At 43.5% G+C, this 25,014-nt stretch overlaps 1 protein-coding gene across 1 annotated transcript in view; it reads left to right on the top strand.

The window, feature by feature from the left end:
* The window catches only part of Slc12a8 (solute carrier family 12 member 8), a 139,175-nt gene that overhangs the window by 79,568 nt on the left and 34,593 nt on the right, over nucleotides 1–25,014 (top strand). The window contains exons 6-7 of the mRNA XM_010618253.3: nucleotides 10,522–10,609; nucleotides 12,240–12,327. Coding sequence (XP_010616555.1) covers nucleotides 10,522–10,609; nucleotides 12,240–12,327 — 176 coding nt within the window. The remainder of the gene's footprint in view (nucleotides 1–10,521; nucleotides 10,610–12,239; nucleotides 12,328–25,014) is intronic.

The following is a 25,014-nucleotide window of genomic DNA, read 5'->3' as shown; positions in this document are numbered from 1 at the left end:
AGGGCACTCCTGCCAGGGCTCACTGCACGGTGGTGTGACTAGAGCATCCCATGGCTTCCCCTGCCAAGAAGGACCTTGGGCTTGGTTTGATGCATCACTGTTGCCGAAATTCTTCATGTTTAAATAAGGAATCCTGTAATCTTATTAGTCTGATCCCTGCAAACCACATAGGAGCTTTTGTTCTTGTGCCCCTGGGCAGCCCCCAGACATTTGCCTGATTCTTTTCTACTTCTATGATCCTCCAAAATATGCCAGGACTGTGGAAAAACAAGGCAGCACAGGGTACCGACCAATTCTCCTTCTGCTCTGCTGCACATCTCCCCCAAGGAGACCTTCAAATGTAGGTCAGTTTCTACTTTGTGGTCAGAAAAGGAAAGCGGAAATAGGAAGATAAAAAAGTTACTATGTGAAGTGTTTTGCAGCCCTTCTCCCTGCGTTCCCTTCCCACGCAGTACTGGAGCACACATTCAGGGAACCCCTTGGCCTGGCTTCCTAGAGCCTGGGGGGCAGGGTCCCAGACCAAGATGCTAGGCTAGCAGTTGCAGGGTTGTGTGTCCTTGGGCTCGCAAGAGGTTGGCTCAGAAGCGTGGCCTTGCTGGCCCCTTGGGTGGAGGGCCTCCCTCGCCTCTCTAGGATCTAGTCCAGGAAGGGTCTAGAAAGGGTCCCCGGTCTGAGTTGGGGCAGAGCCTTCCCTCCAGCACATCTTCCTCCAGACAGGAAAGGCAGCAACCTGAAGCCTGAGGATGCTGCCTGCAGCCCAGAGTTGGAGCTGAATTAATATTTGAGATGGCATCCATCTGCCCATTTATTCTTTTTGTTTTGGTTCGGTTTTGGCTTTTGCGGTACGAGGGAGTGGACCCAGGGCCTCCAGCATGCTGGGCAAGTGCTCTACCCCTGAGCCCCAGCTCTTTTCATTTCATTTTGAGGATAAAGTCTCTAGATAAGTTGCCCAGGCTGAGCTTGAGCTTGCAAACCTTCCGCCTGAGCTGACATTATGTGTGTGCCTCGGCACTCCCAGTATCCGTGTGTTCCTTTTAAACCCATATCGTGGATAATCATATTTAAAACCTCACAGACCCTGGAAATTCTGCTCCAGGGAGGAGTGCCTTTGCACTTCCTTTGACAGCAGCAGCTACCTAAGAATGTGAGTCGTGATTAAATTTCTGTGGTTTAAATTATGAAAGCATTGTTTCATAAAATTCCAAACGTAAAATTATAGTATTGAATAGACTGTCAACTCCACGGGCTTCTTTAGCTCAGCCCTCACCCTAGCTCACTAGGATAGGGTTTCCTGTCCCTCCCTTTCCCCTCAGCACTACCCAGGTTGAGAATCACTGATCCAATCTGGGGGAAAGGGGGAACTGGGCAGCTCAGTGAGGACTTAATGAAGGTTGCGCAGCATTCACTGAGCACCTTGGCCAGCACCCTGCTGGGAGGGCTGCCCTGTTTACCAGGGCCCCAGTGTAAACACAGTAGGCAAGATGAGTGATTTATACCATTTGTTTTTCCCTGGCAGATGTTCAGTTAAGCTATGAAAAGCGTGGATGATTGGCAGTTTCCATGGTGATAGATTTGCCAAGGATTAGCTGTGAGTGAGTCATGGCTGGGGCTCTCTCCAACACCATCCTCTCCTGCAACAGGAGAACTCCCAGGCCTTGGAGAAGGAAAGGAGTTTTGAAGAACAAATGCTTCTACCCTCCCTCACCCTCTGAGATGTATTACTTAAGTTACCTCAGATATTTTAGCCCAAGGGTAGGCAACTTCTGCAGAGCAGCTGAAGTTTAGGTGTTGGAGGCCTCACAGGCTTTGTGAGGCAGGTCTGGGTCCTCCAGGCACTGGGGTCCCCCACACCCTGTGGTGCTGGCTGGGGGTGGGAGTGAGAAGGGACTGGGGTGGGGGTGGTATAGACTCCACGTCAGCTTTTTCTTCAAAGCATTTTCCTTCTTCAAGCCATGCCACCAAACTTTCCCTGAAAAACAAACATCTCTCCCTGCAGAGTATTTGCAGACACACCCTTACAGATGTGGCCACTCTGGGGATCCAGGGCCACAATTCATGGAGGAACTGGGAAATGGAAATTCACTGAGAAAAATACCAGTTGTGTGAAGTCACATAACCCTTGTCCCCAAATCCCACACTCTTACTGGAAGGATAAGGGCCTCTCTGGCCACAGTCAGCACATGGGCCTGTGGTTGACCACACCCGGCATAAAAAATGTAGTGGGAAACCAGCAGCCTCAGGCAGGGTGCCCACAGCTACCAAAAGGCTGGCCTTTCTGGGTCACCCTTTCCCCCCCGGCCCGACTCCCTCCCCTACTCACACACATGCCCTGGGAAGCTCAGGAGTCTGCCAGGCACCTTCCATGGGCTGTCTGTCTGCAGACCAGCTATGACTGTCCTCTGCCCTGGGTCAGGTGCTCTGGGATCACGCCTCTTCCCCACTGAGGCCACAAGGACTGACCCCTCCTACCTCTCCCATGCTGTCCGCTAAGTCTCCCCACAAGTCATGTCTTGAGGGAAGAGGACAAGCACTTGCTGGACAGAGAGGACTCAGAAAGGACAACCTGAAGCTAGGGTAGACCCCATCTCATTCTGAAGGCTTGAGAGCAGGAACAGGAGAAAAGAAGGAGAATTTAAAGTATTATACATGCTTAGTTATTAATTTCTAATTTTATTTCATTATTTTATTTTTCCCCCATTAAATTTATTGGTACATTTGAAGCAAACAATGCAGTTACATTTATCACTGGGATCTTGTACCTTTATGTGATATGTCTTGGTTCTAATTTTTTCCCCATACCCCTGCCCTCCCTTTACCCCCCTTATCCTTTAATTTCTAATTTTATCGACTATACTGGATTGAGCTTCTTTCTGTTTGTCTCTCTCTCTTTCTTTCTTTCTTTCTTTCTTTCTTTCTTTCTTTCTTTCTTTCTTTCTTTCTTTCTTTCTTTCTTTCTTTTCTTTCTTTCTTTCGGTGATATTAGGCACTGAACCCAGTCTTTGCACTGAGCTACATCCCCAGCCCTTTTTAATTTTGAGAAAGGTTCTTGCTAAGTCCCTAAGCTTCCCAGGCTAGGCTCAAAGTTTTGATCCTCCTGCCTCAGGCTCCCAGAGTGCTGGGATTACATGTATGTGCCTGGCTGGTCTTTCACTTAAATGTCACCACAGCCTTAGAGGGTCTACTTTCTGATGCCATTTGTCCCAGCAGAATCTTCCAGGCATGGAGGGGAGGGAGGGCTGACAAATCCTGCCCTCAAGAATAAAAAGGGGATAAAAGCTTTTGCTGAGCCAACCAACCAGTAAGCCAATGTGGGGAAGGAACAGGACTTGGAAATCAGGAACAAAGGAGAGGCAGACTGCATGCATCTTTCCTGGGTGAAATTTGTTTAGCCCCGACTAGGTACCAGGTACTTTTATAAATGTTCCTCTTAACATTGCCACAGCCTTGCAAGCTGAATAGTATTAGCCCCACATACAGACAGGGAAACTGAGGCTCAGAGCTCCAAATAGTAGTAGATTCCTGATTTTCACCCCAAAAAGTGCAGCAGATAAGCTGTGGGCACTTCAGTGCATATCTATTATACCTTAACTTAAAAAGAAAAACAATAAGCTCATCACTGAACTATTCCCTAACCCTTGTTAGAGTAAATATTACCATATGTAAGCACTGGTAAACCCAGCAATAAAATATCTGCTAATCTTGTTCAATCAAGGTTTTCCTAACCTTTTCCTCAGTTGTGAAACTTTCAAAGTGTATTATTTATAAGACATCTGAACACTACTGCTCTGGGATATAGTTTCTATTCTGCACACACCTAGATCTGTAACACTGACAAGGATGGGCCAAAAGATACTAAATCCACACAGTTTTTCTAGATGTAGCTGGCAAGCAAGACATTTATAATTCACCAGAACTAGAAAACATCCGCCCAAGAACTGTGTACTACTAGAGAGTACAGTTCTGGAAATGTCAGGCACAGGGTGTGAGCCATCTACCAAGAGCACGCTGTGCTACAGGAGCATGATCCCTTGTGGCCCCCAGGAATCACCCACCAGCCTTACCTTCTGGAGGCTCTGGGCCTTCGAGCCGGGGGTTCTGACAGCCAGCTTTCTGACTTCTCCGCTTTATCTCAAAAGCCAGCTTCCTGGCCATCTGTGGATCTGGCTCATTCCCGGCAGTGGTCTGGGTGGGTGTCAGTCCTTGCTCTTCCCACTCCTCAGGATCCCAGCTAGTGTTCCACGCGGCCAGCTCGAGGACCTGTGTCGAGGATGACGGGGAGGAAGAAAGGGCGTCTGTCGTGGATTCAGCACATGGAAGCAGGAAGCAGTTAGAAGAAGTGGTCACTTTCCTGGGTGGAAGCACATACTGTGCGGATATAGCTCTGGGGCTATCACCGGCCTTCAGGTATTCACCTCCATCAGTGATGGAGGGAAGGCAGACGAGTAACAGGAGCCGCAGGAGGGACTGACATATGGAGGAAGAGGCTTAGTGTGCCACTGTATGGGCAGAGCATAGCCAGGGAACTGGGGCAGAATGAGGCCTTAGAGGACTGGAGGTAGCATGACCCACAGAGTAAGGCGCAGCTCCCCGGTGTCCTGGAGACAGGGGGCAGGCACCGGGGCAGAGGTCAGATTTGGGCTCTCAAGAAGGGGTGATACTGGTAGTGGAGCTGGAGTCTGGGAGAGGCAGCCAGGGAAGCTTTGGGCATCCCATCGTTCTGACAGCAAGCAGTGTGGCAGGGGGCCCAGAGGAGACCTCAGACAGGACCTGGCCCCAGGATCACCAGAGGGAATAAGGTGCGGCCTCAGTGTTCCTTTTTATAAGTCCAAACAAAGCCTATGCACGCGACAGATAGACGGATGGATGGATGGATAGATAGATAGGTGATAGATAGATAGATGATAGATAGATAGAAATATGTGCAAATGTAACAGTTACAGAGAAGCTTAAAATACAAAGCAATAGTCTTCCATCCTACTTCTTAGTTCCCCAAATACCCCTCTACAGAGGCAACCACTTTTAATTATTTTTAGTACTGTGGGGGAAGATAATGTATGTATCAGAAAACAATATGCTTACATCTATCACTTGATTAAACAAAGCCAGGAGTTGTACAATGACTCTGTGTCAGAAATGCAAACATTGGAGTTACTTACATGCACTCCTATTCACTTCCTCATTTTGATAGTTATGTTTTCATTATTATCTTATTCATCAACTTGGTAATTTTAAATGACATATTTAAACTGGGCACAGTGGTGCACACCTGTAATCCCAGCACTCAGGAGGCTGAGGCAGGAGGATCCCTGTGAGTTCGAGACCAACCTGGGCTACATAGTGAGTTCCAGGTCAGTCTCAACTACATAGTGAGACCCTGTCTCTAATTAATTAATTAATTAATTAATTAATTAATTTTTAAAAAACTGAGATACTTAAATCTCAGTTATTTTCTCAATTCCAGGCGACATCCCTTCATTCCTTACTGTTGGTTCAGGAAGTTGAGATGAGATTCTGGATTGTGTTTTAAGATTGTCATTTTCATTTTATGTGTAAAAATTTTGAAAAGGGATGCGTCAGCTATTGTCCTCATTTTAAGGGAATCTTCATAATTCTTTTGTATTTTAGTTTTAAAAGCAAGAGCAGAAAAGCTAGAACAAATTGATTAGCCGCAGATGAATGCACCAAATCCCAAGGAGAATTTTATTTACTACTTTATATGAACAAGCACAGTTCACACACTCCCCCCACCACACACACACACACACACACACACACACACACACACACACACAAAACCCCTTAAACATTTCTTGTATTAAGGTTACAAATCAGCAGTCTTTGGAACTACAAAGATAAACTGTTCCATATTATTGGAAATTTATTGTAACTGGTGTATATATTTACTGTCCTTTTCCTTATCTACCTAACAAATTAATGGCTGCCCAAGAGGCATTGCTTGAATCATCTTTCAAGGTTTCTTATTGGAATAAAGCTTGTGACATAGCAGCCATTCGATCTTCCCAAGTGCAAGGTCACACGGCTTATATTACTTGTTCTTCAGTGTTGCTATAAGAAGGATTTTAGTGGTTTTTCTCTTCCCTCTTTTCATTCCCTAGCAGCAGTTATCTCTAGCCTTGATTTTACATTTTAAGGTGCATTATATTTGAATTTTGCTTCAAAACTTTGTTTGTGATACTAGGGATTGGGCCAAGAGATTTTGCACCAAGCTACATCCCCAGCCCTTTTTGTTTTTTATTTTGAAACAAGACTCACTAAATCACTAAGTTCCCCGGGCTGGACTTCACCTTGTGATCCTTTTGTCTCAGCCTCCCCGGGTGCTGCTGGGATTGTAGGTGTGTGCCACCATGCCTGGATCATAACTATTGTTACGTCCTCTGCTCTGAGGTCAATTTTAGGAGTTAAAATTTATAAACACGTACCTTATGACTGTCTAGTGCTTATTCACTTAAGAGTGGGCACATTAGGATGCTGATGTGATCCTTATGCTCTTTAGGGGAAAATGTTTCTAATAATGTGGTAAAACCGGTTAACTTTTCTTTTATTAAGATCATGTCACATTTTAGTTTACTTTATATTTGTACCTTGACTTTCTTATTCATTTTTCCTGAGATTCAATAACTTCTTTTCCTTATTACCGAAATGAGCAGTCAGCTTTTCCCTTAAATTTGTTCAGAGTGTTAAGCACAGTGCCCATTGTGAGTCCATTTCTCTCCAGCAGCACCCTTCCTGGGGCTTTCCTCCTTCTGCTTCAGTCTCTACTGCTTTCTCTGCTGCACCACTATTTTCTGAAGTCCCATGTTTTCTCCTTCCTGGTTTATATCTTCATTTTGTTGAAGTACATACTTTTATGGTCTTCTCCAAAAGGATGTGGGGGAGGTAGTTTCTGAGCTCTTGGTTGATTAACTTTACTTTCACTTAACTGGTAATCTGGCCAAAATCCTAGTTTAAAGTAATTTTCACTCAGAGTTTTGAAATCAGTGCCCTACAGTTTTCCAGCATTGAATGTTGCTGTTAGGAAGTCTGATACCAGTCTAATTTTTGTCCCTGTGTCAGTGCTCAGTATTTATCTTTGGCAGCATTTAGACTGTCTCCTGAAAATGAGCAGTAGTGTATGTAGGTGTAGATTCTTTTCCTTCTCTACACTAGATGTTTGGTGGGATCTTTCTGATTAAATGCCTGTGTCTTCAGTTTGAGGAAATTTACCTTCTATTACCTACCTGGTTATTTTATTTTTCTCTTTGGAACTTCTGTCAGTTGTCTGTTGTAACCCAAAGACTTCTCTGATTTCCTGAAACTGTTCTGCCCTTTATCTTTCCATTCTAAATGCTTGGACACTTACCTAACTTTGTCTTTTGGGCTATATTGATCAGCTTTTTGTCTCTGGGACAAATATCTGACATGCATAACTTGTAGGAGCAAAGGCTGACTTTAGCTCAGCCCTTCGGAGGTTCCATTTCAGGGTTGGCAGGTTGAAATGCAGAAGTGGCATGTGGTGGCCTGGCCTGGAGGAGAGCCACTCATGTCCTGCTGGTCAGGAAGCAGAGTGAAGGGAGGACCTGGGAGGGGAGATATACCCTTTGAGGTCATGTCCCTGGAGACCACCTCTTTAAGCAACCCCACCCTCTGGTGGCACATTTAGTTCTGACTCAGTGGATGGATTCACTGATGAGTATGGCGCTCCCGTGACTTGATCTCTTTCCAGACACATGAGGGTTTGAGGGGACGTCCCAGATCTAAACCATAACACAGAAAAAAGTTGTTTACCTCATGGCAGCCAGAAGCATAGAAAGCGGGGAAAGAGCCAGAAAGAGAGACATCCCTTCCAGGGCACATCTCCCAGGGACCCTGCTCCTCCAGCTCTGAACCTATCAGTGGGTTAATCCACTGGTGAAGTCAGTGCCCCATAATCTAGTCCCCTTCTGTAAGCTCTACTCCTGGAACCTTTTGGGGAATATTTTTAATTCAAACCATGACAAATATCTATTGCATTTTAATTTTAATGATCAAATTTTTAATTTCCAATTGTTCTTTCTTGCTGAGTTTTTTTTCCATAGTATCTTATGTGGGTTTATTTTATTGGTATAATTTTTTTCTTTGGTGTGTCTGGAGCGACTGACTAGTATTTCTTCAGAAGTCTTCCTGCACCCTGATTTCTGTCGTCCTTCCTTGTTGGCTGAACCATTTCTATTTATGCAGAGATTTGCTTTGGGTTGCTGGTTCTTGTCACTCACTGGTGATTCTTGGTGGCTGACATGGACTCTCCTGCTGTAGAGTATTTGGGTCTGTTCCTGTCAAAATTGAAGACAGACTGCAGCATGCTTCTTGGGGCAGCTGGCTCTTCATTTGGCACACAATGTCCATACTAGCAGTCCCGGGTTTCCACAGGAAGTGTCTCAAGACCCTCTGGATAATATTTCCAAAGGTATCTTCACCACCTCTTTAACTGTATCATTTTTATTATCTTCTAGGTCCCACACATTTGTGGAAATGTTTCGTCTACTTAGAGTAGATGCAGTTCTCTTTGTTTATTGGTATCTATTAAGTTTCTTCCTTTATAACTCTTTTAATAGGATTTTAAGAAGGGAGGGGGAATACATAGAAAGAAAATGTGCCTACCAGGCCATTTTAAATAAAGAAACTTAAAAATTATTATCCCTACCTTTCAAAATGATCACTAGAAAATTAAGAAAATATAAACAAACAAAAAAGATATGTTATTCCATCACTCAAAAGAAATGTTAACTTTTTGGGGGGTGGGGGATACAAAGTCTTGCTGTGTAGTTCAGGCTGGCCTTGAACTCACAGCAATCCTCTTGCCTAGCCACCAAGTGCTGGGATTCTAGGCATACGCCACCACATTCAGCAACACTGTTAACCTTTTAAAACATGTTCTCTTGAGGCTGGGGATTTGGCTCAGTGGCACTTTGCCTGCCTCTCAAGCACAAGGTCCTGAGTTCAATCCCCAGTACTAGTAAAAAAAAAAAAACAAACAAACAAAAAAAAACAAAAACAAAAAAACACTTAAAACATGTTCTCTCTCTCTCTCCCTCTCTCTCCCTCTCTCTCTCTCTCTCTCTCTCTCTCTGTCTCCTCCCCACCAATGGTATTATAACACATGTTCTATTTTTTAATATGCCTCTTAAAGCTAAGCAAGAGCTTTAAATATCTTCCCACATCATAGCATATCTCTGACAGTATTCAAGACCTATTTGTTTGTTTGCAGTTCTAAGGATTAAAACCAGGGCCTTTGCACTGAGCTACATCTCCATCCCTTTTTCATTTTATATTTTGGGGTACAGTCTCACTAAATCACAAGGCTCAGCTCAAACATGCAATCCTCTTGGCTCAGCTCCCCAGAGTGCTAGGATTATAGGTGTATGCCATATATCTGGTTTCAAGACCTCATAACTATTGAAAGGTATTTCATTCACTTTGCCAATCCTCTTTTTTTTTGAAAAAATATTGTTTCTAATCTTCACTACTCGTACTCTTGACTCCAGATAAAATCCTAGTGGCAGACTGTCCAGGTCCAAGTGTAATCAGGCCCCAGTCCTGGCCTCTCAGAAATAGCCCCATTGTCCCTTTCTAGCCCCAGACTTTTACTTCTCTGCAAATCCCTGAAGCGTTATAGCAGAGGCATTAAAAGCCGACTTTCAGAGTCAGGCAGACCATTGCTGAATGGTAGCTTTGGTACTGGCTACACGTGGGAACTTTGGCTGTTTTAATGAGCCTGTTTGAGTACTTTTCTATAAAGTGGGGAAATAATTCTACTTTTCTGATGTGGTTGTTGTGAGAATCAAACAAGATAAAAAAATGCATGGAAAGCACTTTAACACAGCCCTGTGGGGCTGAAAGTGCTCGTAAATCCATAATGACGGTGTTGGACCCATCTGATCGCTAAGCGCTGTCAAAGCCCTCTTTCTAGGTACAATAGGGAGGGAGTTGTTAGACCGTCATGGGCTGGACCTTCATTCTGAGTTCAGAGCTCACTGTCCGCTGTTTCTACCCATGTGCATGAGTATGGAGAGGGACGTCTGTTCGCCCCAAACGTGCTGTTGGTCCCTTTAGAGAGCTCAGAGACTGAATGAGGCATCTGGTTCTGCCAGGTGCTAGTGTGACTAGTGGGCAGCAAAGGCAAGGACACCTGGCAGCAGGAGGCTGCAGGCCTTTGCTAATACTGAGCCGCTGTGGGGCATTGTCCCCTATGGTGTAGTGGGTCTTTGTGCATCTTGCCATCACCTCCCTCACCCTCTATACGTTGCACAGGGTGATGAGAACCTTCTTAGCTGGGAGGGTTTTCCTCCTAAGCATCGCCTGACCCACAAAGGTCTCTTTCATGGCTGGGCAGACACATTCTCAGTTGCCAGGGGAGATTGCAAAAGGGCTGAACGCAGAACTGCAGATGGGAGGGCTGCCAAGAGGCCTGGAGGAGAGGAAGGGCGGCCGAGAGGGTGACTCGGGAGCACCTGCTACACCCCACCCTCCCTCGGTGTCTTGCAGGAGTCATGGCGGGCTTCAACATGGGAGGCGACCTCCGGGAGCCCGCGGCCAGCATCCCCCTGGGCTCCCTGGCAGCCGTTGGCATCTCGTAAGTTCCCTACCGTCTGTCCTGGAGTAGAGAGAAGATCCCCTGCAGAAGAGGGGGCTGCCCCTTTTGTTCACAGAGCGCCCCAACTGTGGCCGATCTGCTTCATATTCGGATCTTCCTTTTAACACTCAGCGGGCTGGAAAATTCGCGTCTGGTGGGCTCAGACACTGCCTTTTCATACCTCCGGCCTGGGAATGCTGCCGAGGACTGTCGTTAATGCAGATCACAGACCAAAGCCTTTCTTTCCTTTTCCCTCCACCTCCTCCTGGTCCCTGCCCCTGCTCCTTCTTCACCCTCATTTTGAACCCGGGGGGGGGGGGACTTTTGTTTAACTGTTGACTTCCTGGGGCAGGTGGTGGGAGCACAGGAATGGAGAGTTTTGCAATCAGACAGATGAGGGTTTTCGTCCCAGCTCAGCCACTACTCCACTGAGTGACTTAGGACAGCTCACTTAGCTCTGGGGCTTTCACTTCCTTTTCTGTAAAATGGGATTAGTGACCCATGCCTGCCTGGGAGTGTGAGGGACACTGTGTAAAGGCATACAGTAAAAGCCCAGAGGTGACCCCCACCCCAGACTCCCCCAAAGCTGTCAGGCCTCTGCTACTCATGCTAGCGGGCTAGGTGGCCTTGATCTATTTCTGATCTTCTAGAATCTTCTGATTTTATCTCTGTACCGTGGGAGAAAGGAAGCTCTCTGCCTTTCACTGGGTAGGTGTGAAAAAGGCAGTGAGATCACAGACGACCTTGACTTGGGAAATTAAAAGTGCCTGTGTTGTTCAAACTATAAGACCTAAAGCATAGTAATAGGTCTATTCCGCAAATGCCAAATTTGCTCTCAGCTTCTGCAGTGGCACCACTGCTACCAGCCAGGCACAGGGCACAAGGCCATTTTGTGCAAAATGAGGCAGCAATATTAGAAGGTAAATAAAGGTAACAAGGATAGAATTGAGTGGTAGGGAGAAAAGAGGAACATACGTGATAACCCTGTTTGGTTTTTGGTCACAGCTGGGAGGCCTGGGTGGAAGGGCTTGGCCATTCTCTCTCTGCTCAGATGGAAGTGGAAAGACCATGTAACCCTCCAGGACCATGTGACCCTCTGGGACCATGTGACTTGTGCACAGTTACAGGGCATCTTGGTATATGTGCTGCCAAAGCAAGCACATTACAGGGCATCTTGGGGCAGAACTAGGCTGCTGCTTTGCCCTTCTCTTGGTTCCTCTCTGTTATCTGCAATCCATAGACCAGCCAGCCTTCCAGGTCCAAAAGATCCCTGGCAGGTTCTTCTGCTGGGAGAGAGAGGAGTGCAGGGCTACAGGTCAACCCTGACCTGAGCCATGATTAGAGAACTGGGCCCCACTTCTTAAAGCCCCAACACCCTTTGTGTGTTTTTCTTCCTTAATATAGAAGAAAAGATGCAGTAATGATATCCCTTTTTCTTTTTTGTACGAAGCATGGAGGAGAGAAATAGTACAAGCAGTGCCCTCCCAGGCCAGTTGAAAGGCTCTGTGCCCAGGCCTCTCCTTAATTTTGAGACATGTTCCAGTGGGAATCAAAAGGCTGAGAGGGATGGGGTAGGGATGGGGCAGGGCGAGGGCAGGTGGACACTCTACTCTATGTTTGGGTTTTGCAGATGGTTTCTGTACATCATCTTTACCTTCCTGCTTGGTGCCATCTGTACCCGAGAGGCCCTCCGCTATAACTTCCTCATAGCTGAAAAGGTGAGTGTGTCCTGTACTGCCAGGAGCCTCAGTCTCCTGGGGTCATTCACTTGTCTCCATCAGCCAGGGCTGCCTCCCCCTTGCAGTGCCATTTGGGGATCCACAGAGTCTCAGGTGGACGGAAGTTCTGGGGAGGCTGAAGTGATGGAAATGTGCAGGCTCTGCCTCAGGACATCTGGACACAGGTACCTCACCCCACGCAAGTGCAGGCAACCAGATCACTAGGACCTCTCTGCATGTTGAAAATCAGGGCCACAACAGAAGAATGTGGCCATAGGGCCGGGGATTTAGCTCAGCGGTTCGGTGGCCTGCCTTGCAAGCTCAAAGACCTGAGTTCAATCCCTGGTACCAAAAAAAAAAAAAGGAAGAATGTGGTCACTCCAAATTCCCAGCTCAACAAGCTCTGCATTTCTGCCCCTCCCCTCCCTTCCCCTGTGAACAGGAAGTGCTGCTTAGGACAAGCAAGCAGGAGGCTGTGGGACAGAGAAGGGGTGGGGAGGGGGATGTGATGGAGAAGCCCAGGACCAGGAGGCCCTGCAGGGGACTCACCCTCTCTCTGGGTTTCCAAGGAATCTCTGAAACTCTGGGTTGCTTTGGCAGCGACATCTTTGTATCTAGGGCACACACCCTGCCAGGAGATTAGCAAATTTCTTGTGTTCCTTAGCCACCTTGGTGGGCCAGAGGTCATGTGACATCAAGGACATTTATTTGGCACGACTCAAGCCAGGAGAATACTCCAGACTTTCTCTGAAAAAATCCCCCAAACTTCTGCCTTCTCTTAAATCCCTAGAGGAAAAGTGGATGCTGAGATTCTGTCATTTTCGGAGAGGTGCAGTCGGCTGGGGAGCTTTCCTCAGGTTAACTCTTAAGTACTCCTGCTTATGTTTAGATGGAACAGAATCCTTTTCTCTTGGGGGACGGCTTTGCCCAGCAGCTCTGCCAGCCTTCCTGGAAGGCCAATCCCTGCCTGGGGCAGGAGAGTGTGAATTTACTCTGGAGAGCTACCTTAGGTTTCCGCATTAGCATAGGTTTCTATTTAGGCCATGTACATACACCCTCAAGGAAAGGTGCTATTTGTTTTCAGGGACCTTGACCTTAGTAAATGCAAGTTTTAAATGATAGTAGAAGAGAAGAGCTGACACCCAGCACTAAGGTCTCAGACCCCTGGAACACAAGGGTTGCTCTCAGTAAAGGAATCTGTGCTCATCCTTGGTGTCCGAACATCTGGAGGTTTGCCTCCAAGGGCCCTTTCTCCCAGGTGGAGTGGAAGTTCACTGCCTTAGAGAAATGGAGGGCCTCAGGGAGCTGCAGATATGAGAAATATCTTTTTTATTTCTTTGTGTGGGGGAGGGAGGGGGTGGTACTGGGTATAGAACCAAGGGGCCTTCTATTGCTGACCTACATCCCCAACCTGTTTTTTTTTTTTTTTTCTTTTGAGACAGAGTCTTGTAAGTGGCTAAGTTGCCCAGACTGGGCTTAAACTTGCAGTCCTCCTGCCTCAGCCTCCCAGAGTGCTGGAATTATAGACATGTGCCACCGTGCCCAGCCTGAGTAGGATCTTCTGACTGGGGGCGCTGCTCGCTGTTTGCCTGTGACACATGGCGGGCTAACTCTTCCTGTTTCTACAGTTGTCTCCTTTCTAGTGGATTCCTCCATGGAGTTCCCTCCACCCATCATAGGCTGATCTGGACAGAGAACAGAATCTCCACATGGCATTTGGCAGGGCAGGCAGCCTTGTACCCAAAGGAAAGTCACAGTGCTGTGGGGTAAAAACCATCCTCAGAGACAACATGCAGGCACCTTCATGGGTGAAAATTCCACATCTAAAGATAGACATGAGAAGAGAGGGACCCCTCCTTGGTATGTGTGCCGCCTGTCCAGACAGAGACAGGGGTAGGCAAGCCCTTGGCCAAACAGCTGCACCTGCTGAGCCAGGCCTGGTCATAGTGTGCAGGCGTGTACTCACCTGAATACTTGTGTGAGAGGTGGAGATTTAGGTTTTGAAGAGGACGAGAGTCTACTTCTAGAAGAGGTACTGTAAACCCTCTGTAAACTAAAACGCCACTGTTCTCCATTCTCAGTCACAGAGTGAGGCTTGTGTAGGAATTAAGTGACCAGTGACAACAACCAGGACGGCCCCAAACTAGCAGCACCTGAGCTTCGGCCGCCCCACCAGGCCCTTCTCAAGGAGCTCACCTGGGGTCTGCCCCTGCCGTAGCCCTTCCTTGCTGCTCAGTGTCCCTCCTTAGGGTGGATTCAGCTGCATTGCAGGGACCACACTCACTGTCATCTGGGCCCTAGACGACAGTGTTGGATGGGGCCTGGACAACGAGAGGTGTGGCCTGGATAGGCAAGGGATACAGGGGTGGTCTTTTTACTTGCCACATCCTACCATCCTGATTTGGGTTGATAAACCACTCAGCTCTGGTTCCCATCTTTGCCATGGCCTTGGTTCTGAGCAGACCCATCTCGGAGAGGTCTGGTCCCCGAAGAAGCAAGGCCACATCTGATGGGTGCCCTTGCCATCACCTTCAGGCATGAAGACCCCACCCTCCAGCCCGATGTGCTCAACTGGAGGGTGCGTGGCTCACCTGGACCTCCTCAGGGCACGTCCCTCTCTTCCCCTTGGGGGCATCAGAGTTCTGCTCTTTGGTGCACACAAGCATCCTAGCTCCTTTCACTGATCCGCTGCTGTTCAGCTCATCTCTTTCCTTCTGGTTTTCCTGCAGCTTCTTTGATCTATTATGAAATGTTTGCCTTCCCAACCTATATTTACCCAAGAAGTTTCTTACTTCTCAGCGTCATCCCAGAGGAATTTTCTTCTAGTTCAGTAATAGGACAGTACTATGATGCTTTTAAAAGTCTTTAGTATATTGCAGTGCCTCTAAGATAACCTAGGAAGTCACTCTACCTAGCCTATCACTTGTGCTTGTTGAATTTTTTTACATCCTCCATACTGCTGATGGGGATTCTCTCCAGACAGAGATTTTTATTTTAGGGACACATTTTCTCTTTACAAACTCACTGTGTCTAATTGAATAGGAAAAACCAAAATAGTTAATCCAAATATTATTCAAAAATATAGAAAGGAATCATGTCAAGAACAGCATTAGTAGGCATTAAATAATGTTACTAAACAAACCTGTGTGCAGTGCAGGAAAGGATGTTTATTACAAATCAAAAGAGAAATCTCAAGAACCTCAGGAGCCCTGGGGCATGCTAATTAGCAGGAAAAAAAAAAAACTAAGTAGGGAAAATACTCAAAAAGTATCTTTTGTTAAAAGTGGCAAATCCTCCAGAGTAAACTCTAATCACTCTGGTCACGGCTTCTCATATCCAAGAGGACCTTGAAAGTCTGTGACAGAAGCCGTGCCTGGGAAGGTGGGGAGGGACAGAGCTTGTGGCCGGTGGAGAGTCCCAGTGCCTGCCCAGTGCCTGCCTCCAGCCCTGTCTGATTGTCCTCTGCTTGCAGCGCAGACACCGTGCAGCCTCTCAGGAAGTAAAGGAACCTCTGCCTTTTATGGAGAATGGCTAGCCAATGGGGGTGGGGGGAGCTGGGCTGAAGTTGAGGCGTTGGTCAATCTGCAGAGTAAGGAGGATGTCGGGAAACTTACTGTCTTTGTGGAAATATGATGAGGGAGAGGGTCGAAGGACTGCTGAGACATTGCCTCGCTGTTCCTGGCCTTGGAAGGGTTTCAGGGTGCACCCCTCAGTAGCACCAGAGGCAGAGGGAATGAGACGAAGCGAAACGAGCCCCTTGCAAATGATTTAAAACCCTGTCTGTATGAGTCACCTTTCCCACTTCTGGGAAGACAATACCCAACACCCACAACTTAAAGGAGGAGAGGTTTCATTTGGCTCATGTTTTGGGGAATTCTGTCCACCATCCACTGGCTCCAAGGCATGGTAGAAGAGCATGGCAGAGGAGAGCTGCTCAACACATGGCAGCCAGAAGCAGGAAGAGGAGGAGTTGGGAGGGAGACTGACCCTGTAAAGGTCAGACCCCAGTGACACACCTCTCCAGCCAGGCCCTGCTTCCTCCTGGCTCAGTCCACTGGTGGGTGTAGTGCCCCCATGATCCGGTCGCCTTCAAAAAGCCCTGCCTCTGAACCCGTGAGACTCTGCGGTGGGCATTTGAAACCCAAACCACGATACAGTCAGTCCTTCAAGAGAAGGGTGAACCTAGTGAATTGTTGGAGTCCCCCAGTGGCTGAAACTCAGAATGGGAGCTGGAATAAAATACCAAGAGCAGAGAGCTTTAATTAATTATTTTCATCAGTAGTTGCTGGAAAAAAAAAAAAACGCAGAAATGAGAGCAGTTCACACACCCATATCATATTTTGGAAAGATAGAGTTTTATATCATGATGCAGACAGGTATATGATACAGGAGCATTCAGTTTTCTTCTTGAAGAACTATTGACATATATTTGTTCAAGTAAATTCTTACATTCACTTCTACTGCACATTCAGCAGATTTTTTCAGTACAGTATGAATGAGAAAACGACTAAGCCTTTCAGGGTCTAGGAGCAGAGATGCATGGTTTACTGTTGTATTTGTAATGCCTGGCCCATGCCAGCAATATAATCATCCTCAGAAAGTGTTTCCTGGATAGATGGGTGGATGGATGGGTGGATGAGTGGGTGGGTGGATGGATGGGTGGTTGGGTGGATGGGTGGATGGATGATGAATGAATGGATGGGTAGATAGATGGATGGGTGATTGAATGGCAGGTATAAAGGAAGAGCTGAGATTCAAGTAGAATGAAGATAGAACAGGGTTTTGATAATTTGTCTGAATGTGAGGGCCAGCATTTCATTTACTTTTCATAAAACTGAGCAATAGTTTTATATATTTAAAAAATGGTAACTGAACAGGTCATTCTAAATACAACTGACAAATTGCACATAAACAAGTTGCTATATTTGGGCAATTACCCATCTGAAACCAGCCCCAAGGATTCTGGAGGAATCCCAGGGTGTGTCTGTGGAAGGTGGCCACAGATGAGGTCACCAGTGTCACGTACTCTCAGAGCCAAGACTCGGCGAGATCCTGAGATTAGCTCAGAACCAGAAGGATGCAGGCAGAGGGAAAAGAAAAATTGTATGTATATATTTGTGTATCTTAGTCCTCTGTATCTTCAGCTTCCAATCTATTTACCCAACCAATGTGGGTTCAAAATATTCAGGAAAAAATTACATCTGCACTAAAGATGAACAGACTTTTCTCATTATTCCCTAAATAGTGCAGAATAACAACTATTTACACAGTGTTTACATTGCATAAGGTATTAAAAGTAGAAAGTAAAGTATCCAGGAGGATGTATGCAGGTTATATGGAAATACTGTGCCATTTTATAGACTCAAGCATCTATGGATTTTGGTGTCCACAAGGTCCCAGAACTAATCCTCCAAGGATACTGAGGATGGCTGTATAGCCTTTTGGGTTAGAAGCAGTCAAATTCCGCAAGGAGACGCCATGCCTCCTTCTCCTACAGAAGTCCATGAAGAGCAAGTACAATCCATAGGATGTACCTTACCCAGCGGTTCTCCACTCGCTGCACATTAGAATTACTTGGAGGACTTTTAAAAAATCAACATCTATGCCCCACTCAACATTAATTAAATTAGCACCGCTGGGATGATTCTTCTATAAAGCCAGAGTGAAGAGCTACTGAGTTGCATTTTAAAAATGTTTTTGGTAAAGCATCATCATAAAGTCTTTCTTAAATCAGTCACCATAGGATACACTTGGCAGAGAAGGCAGAAATACAGGTTATAGATAAACATTTACATCTCCAAATGGGTGAGGGATAAATCATGGGACCAATTCATCTAGTAGTTTTATAAGACTCAGAGCGCATGGACTACATACAGTCCCAAAGTTTCATGAATTCTGCTTCTGAGCCCTGCTTTTCTGTCTCTGTGTTATGTGCTGCAGGGAGGGGGTGGACATGCATGATTCGGGTCTACAAGTAAGGAGCTCCTGGTGCATAGGCAAGGTAAGCCACAAGCCAAATTAACTGCCCCACAGGAAGGAAATAACAAAATGTCATCTGCGTATATGCAGAGTTGAGAAGTTCTGTTCAGCTGACAATTTCTTTTTTAAAATCTTTATTAAGTTTATTGGCACATTTCAGGTATACAGTATGGTTACATTCATCATTGGGATCTTGTAACTTTACATGACTTATCTTGGTTCTTATTTTTCTCCATACATCTGCCCTCCCTTCACCCCCTCCACCTTTCCATGTTTTTCCTTTTCACATATTTTTTTCTTTTCCCTTTCCCCTACCCCTCCCACTTCTCCTACTCTTTTATACCTTTTCTTCCTATTTCACAGTATCAATTGTACATTTTGATCCTTATTTATGCTTTTAGTTTTTTGCAGAGAAACTGCTTGGTATTTACACATGTGTGACTTATTAATTTCACTTAAGACTATGGCCTAAATGTGAATACACTTAGCTATAAATATCTCTATAGTTTCTCATTCTTTATGGCTGGGTAGTACTCCATTTTATTAAAAAAAAAAAAAACCACATCATCTTTATCCAATCTCCAGTTGATGTGCAGTTGGGCTGTTTCCAAATTTTAGGTATTAGAAACTGTGCCACTATAAACATGGGTGTGCATATATCGCTGTGGTATGATTCTTTTAGTTCTTTTGAGAAGATAGCAAAGGAATAGCTGGGTCAAATAGGACTTCTAATCCTAGTTGTTTGAGGTATCTCCATATTGATTTCCACAGTGGTTGCACCAGTCTGCACTCCCACCAGCAATAAAGAAATGTTCCTATCTCCTCACAACCCCACCAGCATTTGTTATTGGTTTATTTCTTGATAGCAGTGAGGTGGAATCTCAGTGTTGTTTTCATCTGCATCTCTCTAATGGCCAGTGATGTGGAACATTTTTTCATGTATTTATTTGCTGCTTTTACTTCTTTGTCTGAGAAATGTCTGTTATTTCAGATGCCCATTTCTGAATCAGGTCTTTTTTATTTGGGGGGGGTCTGATTTTTTTGAGTTATTTATATATTCTATACTAGACCTTTGAGGAACAGCTCGTAAAAATTGTTTCCCACATTGTATGTTGTCTTTTAGCTATGCTTGTGATGTCTCTGGAAGTGCAGAAACTTTTTTAAAAGATGAGAATCCAGTTATTGATTCTTTGTGCTAGTTTCCATGCTACTGAGGCTTTCTTGGTAGGGTGTGTGTGTGTGTGTGTGTGTGTGTGTGTGTGTGTGTGTTTGTGGTACTAGGGATCAAACTCAGGTCCTTGTGCTTGCGAGGCAGGCTCCGGAACCACTGAGCTAAATCCCCAGCCACTGAGGCTTTCTTCATATAATCTTTTCCTATGCCAATATCTTGAAGAGTTCTACGTAATTCATCTTCCAGGAAGTTTAGTGTTTCTGTTTTAATGTTTATATCTTTAATCTACTTGGACTTTAGTTTAGTTCATGGTGAATGATAAAGGTCTAGCTTTAATCTTTAACAAGTTGAAATCCAGTTTTTCCAACACCATTTATTAAAGAGGCTATCTTTCCTCCACTGAGGATGGTTGGCTCCTTTGTCAAAGATGAGGTAGCTGAATATGTTAGGAGTTGTTTCTGCATCTTCTAATCTATTCTACTGATCCTTGAGTCTGTTTCTTTGCCAGTACCATGCTGTTTTTATCACAGTGGCTTTGTAATATAGTTTCAGTTGGAGATTGTGATACCCCCTGTCATGTCTCTGTTGCCTAGAATTGCTTTTGCTATTCTAGGTTTCTTTTGATTCCAAATGAATTTTTGGATTATTTTCTCTAGTTCTGTGAAATATACCGTTGGGATTTAATAGGGATTGTGTTGAATCTGTATAGCAGTTTTGGAAGTATGGTCATTTTCACTATATTGATTTTTCCTACCCAGGAACAAGGGATAGCTTTACATTTCTTATATCCTCTTCAATCTCTGTTTTCAGAGTGTTGTATTTCTCAATGTAGAGGTCTTTTGTTTCTTTTATTAGATTGATAACTAGATACTTCATTTTTTTGGATGCTATTTCACTCTCAGTGAGTCTGTTATTTGTGTACAAGAAGGCTATTGATTTTTTAGTATTTACCTTGTATCCAGCTACTTTACTGAATCTGTCAATTAAGTCTACAAGTCCTTTGGCCAAGGTTTTTTTTTTTTTTTTAATCTTCTACGTAGAGTATCATATCAGCAAATAATGACAGTTTCACTTCTTCCTTTCCTACCTTTATTCCTTTTATTTCTTTCTCTTATCTAATTGCTGTGGCTAATGTTTCCAAAAGTATATTGAACAGGAGTGGTGATAGTGGACATCCTTTCTTGTGCCTGATTTTAGCGTGAAAGTTTTCAGGTTTTAACCATTGAGTATGATGTTGGCTGTTGGCTTTTCATCGATAACCTTTATCAAGTTGAGATAAAGACCATGTATTCCAATTTTCTGCAGGTCTTTTTTTTTTAAGCATGAATGGGTGTTGGATTTTGTCAAATGCTTTTTTTTTCATCTATTGAGTTGATCATATGGTTTTTGTCCTTGACTCTGTTAATATGGTGTATTACATTTATTGATTTACGTGTGTTGAACAATCCTTGCATTCCTGGGAAAATCCAACTTGGTCAGGGTGTAGAATCTTTTTTTTTTTCAGCTTTAATAGAGTTTATTGGTACATTTTAGGGATACAGCACATTTATATTCATTGTTGGGATCTTGTACCTCTACATAACAAGTCTTGGTTCTCATTTTTTCCCCTTGTCCCTTCCCTCCCTTCACCCCCTCCTCCCCTCCCCATTTACAACCACTTTATTTCCATCTTTTCATTATCTCACATTTTTTTCTTTTCCCTTTTTCAGGGTTTAGAATCTTCTTGATGACCCTCTGGTATTCTGTTTGCCAGTATCTTATTGAGGATTTTTGCATCTATGTTCATTAGGGAGATTGGCCTGTAGTTCTCTTTTTGGTTGGGTCTTACCCTGGTTCTAGAATCAAAGTAACACTTGCTTCCAAGAATGAATTTGGAAGCATTGCTTCCTTTTCAATTTCATTGAGAAGTTAAAAAGTGCTGGCAGTACTTCTTCTCTAAATGTCTTATATAATTCAGCAATGAAGCCATCAGGGCCTGGGTTTTTCTTTGTTGGTAAATTTTTAATTACATTTTTAATTTCGTGGATTGCAATTGGGGTGTTTAGAATTTTATATCTTCTTCATTCAACTTTGGTAATTCATATGTATCTAGAAATCCATCCATTCTTCTGTGTTCTCCATTTTATTAGAGTACATTTCTTGAAGTAAATATCAGTGATTGTTTGGATTTCTGCTGGATCTGTTGTGATGTCACCATTTTCACTCCTAATTGCATGAATGTGAGCCTTTCCTTTTTTGATAAAGTTGTCTAAGGGTTTATCTACTTTATTTATTCTTTCAAAAAATCAGTTCTTTGATTCATTTTTTTGTATTATTCTCTTAGTCTTCTTTGCATTGATTTCTGCTCGATCTTTATAATTTCCTCCTCCCTTGCATGAGCTTTGGATTTCTCTTGCTCTTCTATTTCTAGGAGCTTAAAACTCACCATTAGGTGGTTAATTTTTCCTAGTGTGGGCATTGACTGCTATAAATTTTCCACATAAAACTACTTTCATTATATCCCATAGATTGCTGTATGTTGGACTGGCATTGTCATTAAGTTGTAAAAACTGTCTAATTTCGTCTTTAATTTCTGCTGTGAGCCATTGGTTGTTCAGGAGAGTGTTATTCAGTTTCCATGTGTTTGTGAAGTTCTTACAGTTTCTTATGCTACTGATCCCCAGTTTAATTGTACTACAATCTGATAATATGCATGGGAAAACTTCAGTTCCTTTGCATTTATTTAAACATGTTCTATGAGCTAGTATGTGGTCTATTTTGGAAAGTGACCCATGTGCAGCTGAAAAGAATGTATATTCTGAATTTGGGGGGTGGAACACTCCGTAGACATTTATTAAGTCCATTTGTTCAAAAACTTGGTTCAGTTCTAGTATTTCATTTTTTATTTTTAGTCTAGATGGTCTGTCTATTTGTGACAATGGGGTACTGAGGTCCCCCACTACAATTGTAATAGTACCTATTTGGTGTTTCATGTCCCTAAATATTTGTTTTGTAAAGTTGGGGGCATTAGTGTTTGTTGCATATATATTTATGATTGTCATCTCTTGCTGTTGGATTGTTCCCTTTACAAGGATGTAGTGACTTTCTTTGTCTCTCTTAAGTAGTTTTGGTTTGAAATTCACTTTGTCTGTAAATAAGATAGCTATCCCTGCTTTTTTTCTTGGTTCCTGCCACATGGGGAACTGTTTTCCATCCTTTTACTTTCAGTCTATGAGTTTCTTTGTCAAGTAGGTACATTTCTTGTATACAGCATATTGTTGGATTTTGCTTCTTATTCCATTCTGCCAGTCTATTTCTTTTGATTGGTGACTTGAGCCCATTGACATTGATGGTTATAACTAATATGTCTTGACTTGTCATTGTCATGTTATTTTCCTGTTGTTGGCTCTATTTTATTTTTCTTCCTCTCCCTTTAAATTCTTGCCTATTAGATTTGTTCTGTTGGACCTTATGGAGGTGTGACCTTCATTGTCTTTTTCTAGGATATTTTTAAAAAATTGTTTGGAGTGATGGTTTGGTATTCATGAAGTTTCTCAGGTGTTCTTTGTCATGAAAATATCTTATTTCCCCCATCAGTTTTGAAAGATAGTTTTGCAGGATGCATCAGCCTAGGTTGGAGGGGTTTTTTTTGTTTTGTTTTGTTTTGTTTTGTTTGCTTTTTTTTTTTTTATATACTGGGGATCAAACTCAGGTCCTTGAGCTTGTGAGGCAGGCAACAGAATCACTGAGCTAAATCCCCAGCCCAAGGTTATTTTCTTTCAAAGCTTGAAATATCTCACTCCAGGCTCTCCTTGACTTGAGGGTTTGTATTGAAAAGTGTATTATGATTTTAATGGGCTTTCCTTTGTATGTAATTTATTTCTTTTCTCTAATTGCTTGTTGTATTTTGTACTTCTGTTTGGTTTCCAGAATCTTGATTATTATATGTCTGTGTAGATTTTATTTTATTATAACTAGTTGGAGTCCTATATGCCTCACTTATCTGTGTATCAAGTTCTTTTACTCTGGGAAGTTTTCTATCATTAATTCTGTGAACAGTTTTTTATGTCATTTGTGCTTTCTCCTGTTTTTTCATGGACTCCTATTAATCTTACATTATTCTTCTCTACATCATCTAGGAGCTGTTGGCTTGATTTCTTATGTCCCTTACTATTTTTAAGAGATCTCTCTTTTCAAGGTCATTGACTGCTATCCTATCTTCTATACCTGATATTCTGTGTTCAGATTGGGTTAGTCTGCTGTGTATACTTTTAATAGAGTTTTTAATCTCCTGGATAGTAGTTTGAATCTGTTTCATTGATTCCATTTCTTTCTTATGTTGGGCCTTCTTTTTTTTTTCCTCATTGAGTTTATTGGTACATTTTAGGTATACAGTACACTTCATTATTGGGATCTTGTACCTTTACATGACAGGTCTTGGTTCTCATTTTTTTTCCCTTGTCGCTGCCCTCCCTTCACCCCCTTCTCCCCTCCCCATTTACAAACATTTTATTTCCACTTTTTTATTTTCTCCTATTTTTTTCCTTTCCCTTATTACCTTTCCCCTACCCTTCCCACTTTCCCTACACCTTTAGCCCTTTTCTTCCTATTTCACATTGTCAATTATATTCATTAGGATCTTATGTACTATTATAATTTATTCACACCAGAGAAACTATTCAGTATTTACATGTGTCACTTATTTATTTCCCTTAGGAGTATATCCTCAATATGTATCAATTTTCCTATGAATGAATCTAATTTCTCATTCTTTATGGCTGAGTAGTATTCCATTTTATAGAAAAACCACATCTTCTTTATCCAGTTTCCAACTGATGGGCAAATGGGCTGTTTCCAAATTTTAGCTATTACAAACTGTGCCGCTATAAACAAAGGTGCACATATATCATTGTGATATGATTCTTTTAATTCTTTTGGAAAGATACCCAGCAGAGGGATGGCTGGGTCAAATGGAAACTCTAGTCCCAGCTCTTTGAGGTATCTTCATATTGATTTCCATAATGGTTGCACTAGTCACCAACAATGGAGAAGGGTTCCTTTCTCCCCACAACCCCATCAACATTTGTTATTGTGTGATTTCTTTAGCAGCCATTCTTTGTGGGGTGAGGTGGAATCTCAGTGTTGTTTTCATCTGCATCTCCCAAATGAGCAGTAATGTGGAACATTTTTTCATATATTTACTTGCTGCTTTTACTTCTTTGTCTGAGAAATGTCTGTTCATTTCAGATGCCCATTTTTGAATCTGGTCCTTATATTGGGGTGGGCTGATTATTTTGAGTTCTTTATATATTCTAGATAATAGTCCTTTGTCTGAGGATGTTGGGCCTTCTTGGTTTCCATTTCTTTCCTATGCTGAGAATTCATGGCTTCCATCATGGTCCTGAACTCATCTATTTGTCTATCTGTTTCTTTTCTAGAGTCTGTAATCATGTCTTTTATCTGGAAAAGTATTTCTGTTTTGAATATTTCTAGAGCCTCAATCACCTGTTTTTCAACTTCTTATGCTATCAGTTCAGATTGTCCAGGTGGTTGATTTT

The sequence above is a fragment of the Fukomys damarensis genome, unplaced genomic scaffold (assembly GCF_012274545.1).
Source record: "Fukomys damarensis isolate Sample0158 unplaced genomic scaffold, DMR_v1.0_HiC HiC_scaffold_24, whole genome shotgun sequence".
In the NCBI taxonomy this organism is placed as follows: Eukaryota; Metazoa; Chordata; class Mammalia; order Rodentia; family Bathyergidae; genus Fukomys; species Fukomys damarensis.
Note: the sequence above shows the minus strand (reverse complement) of the source record. Positions and strands in the feature narration are given on the sequence as shown.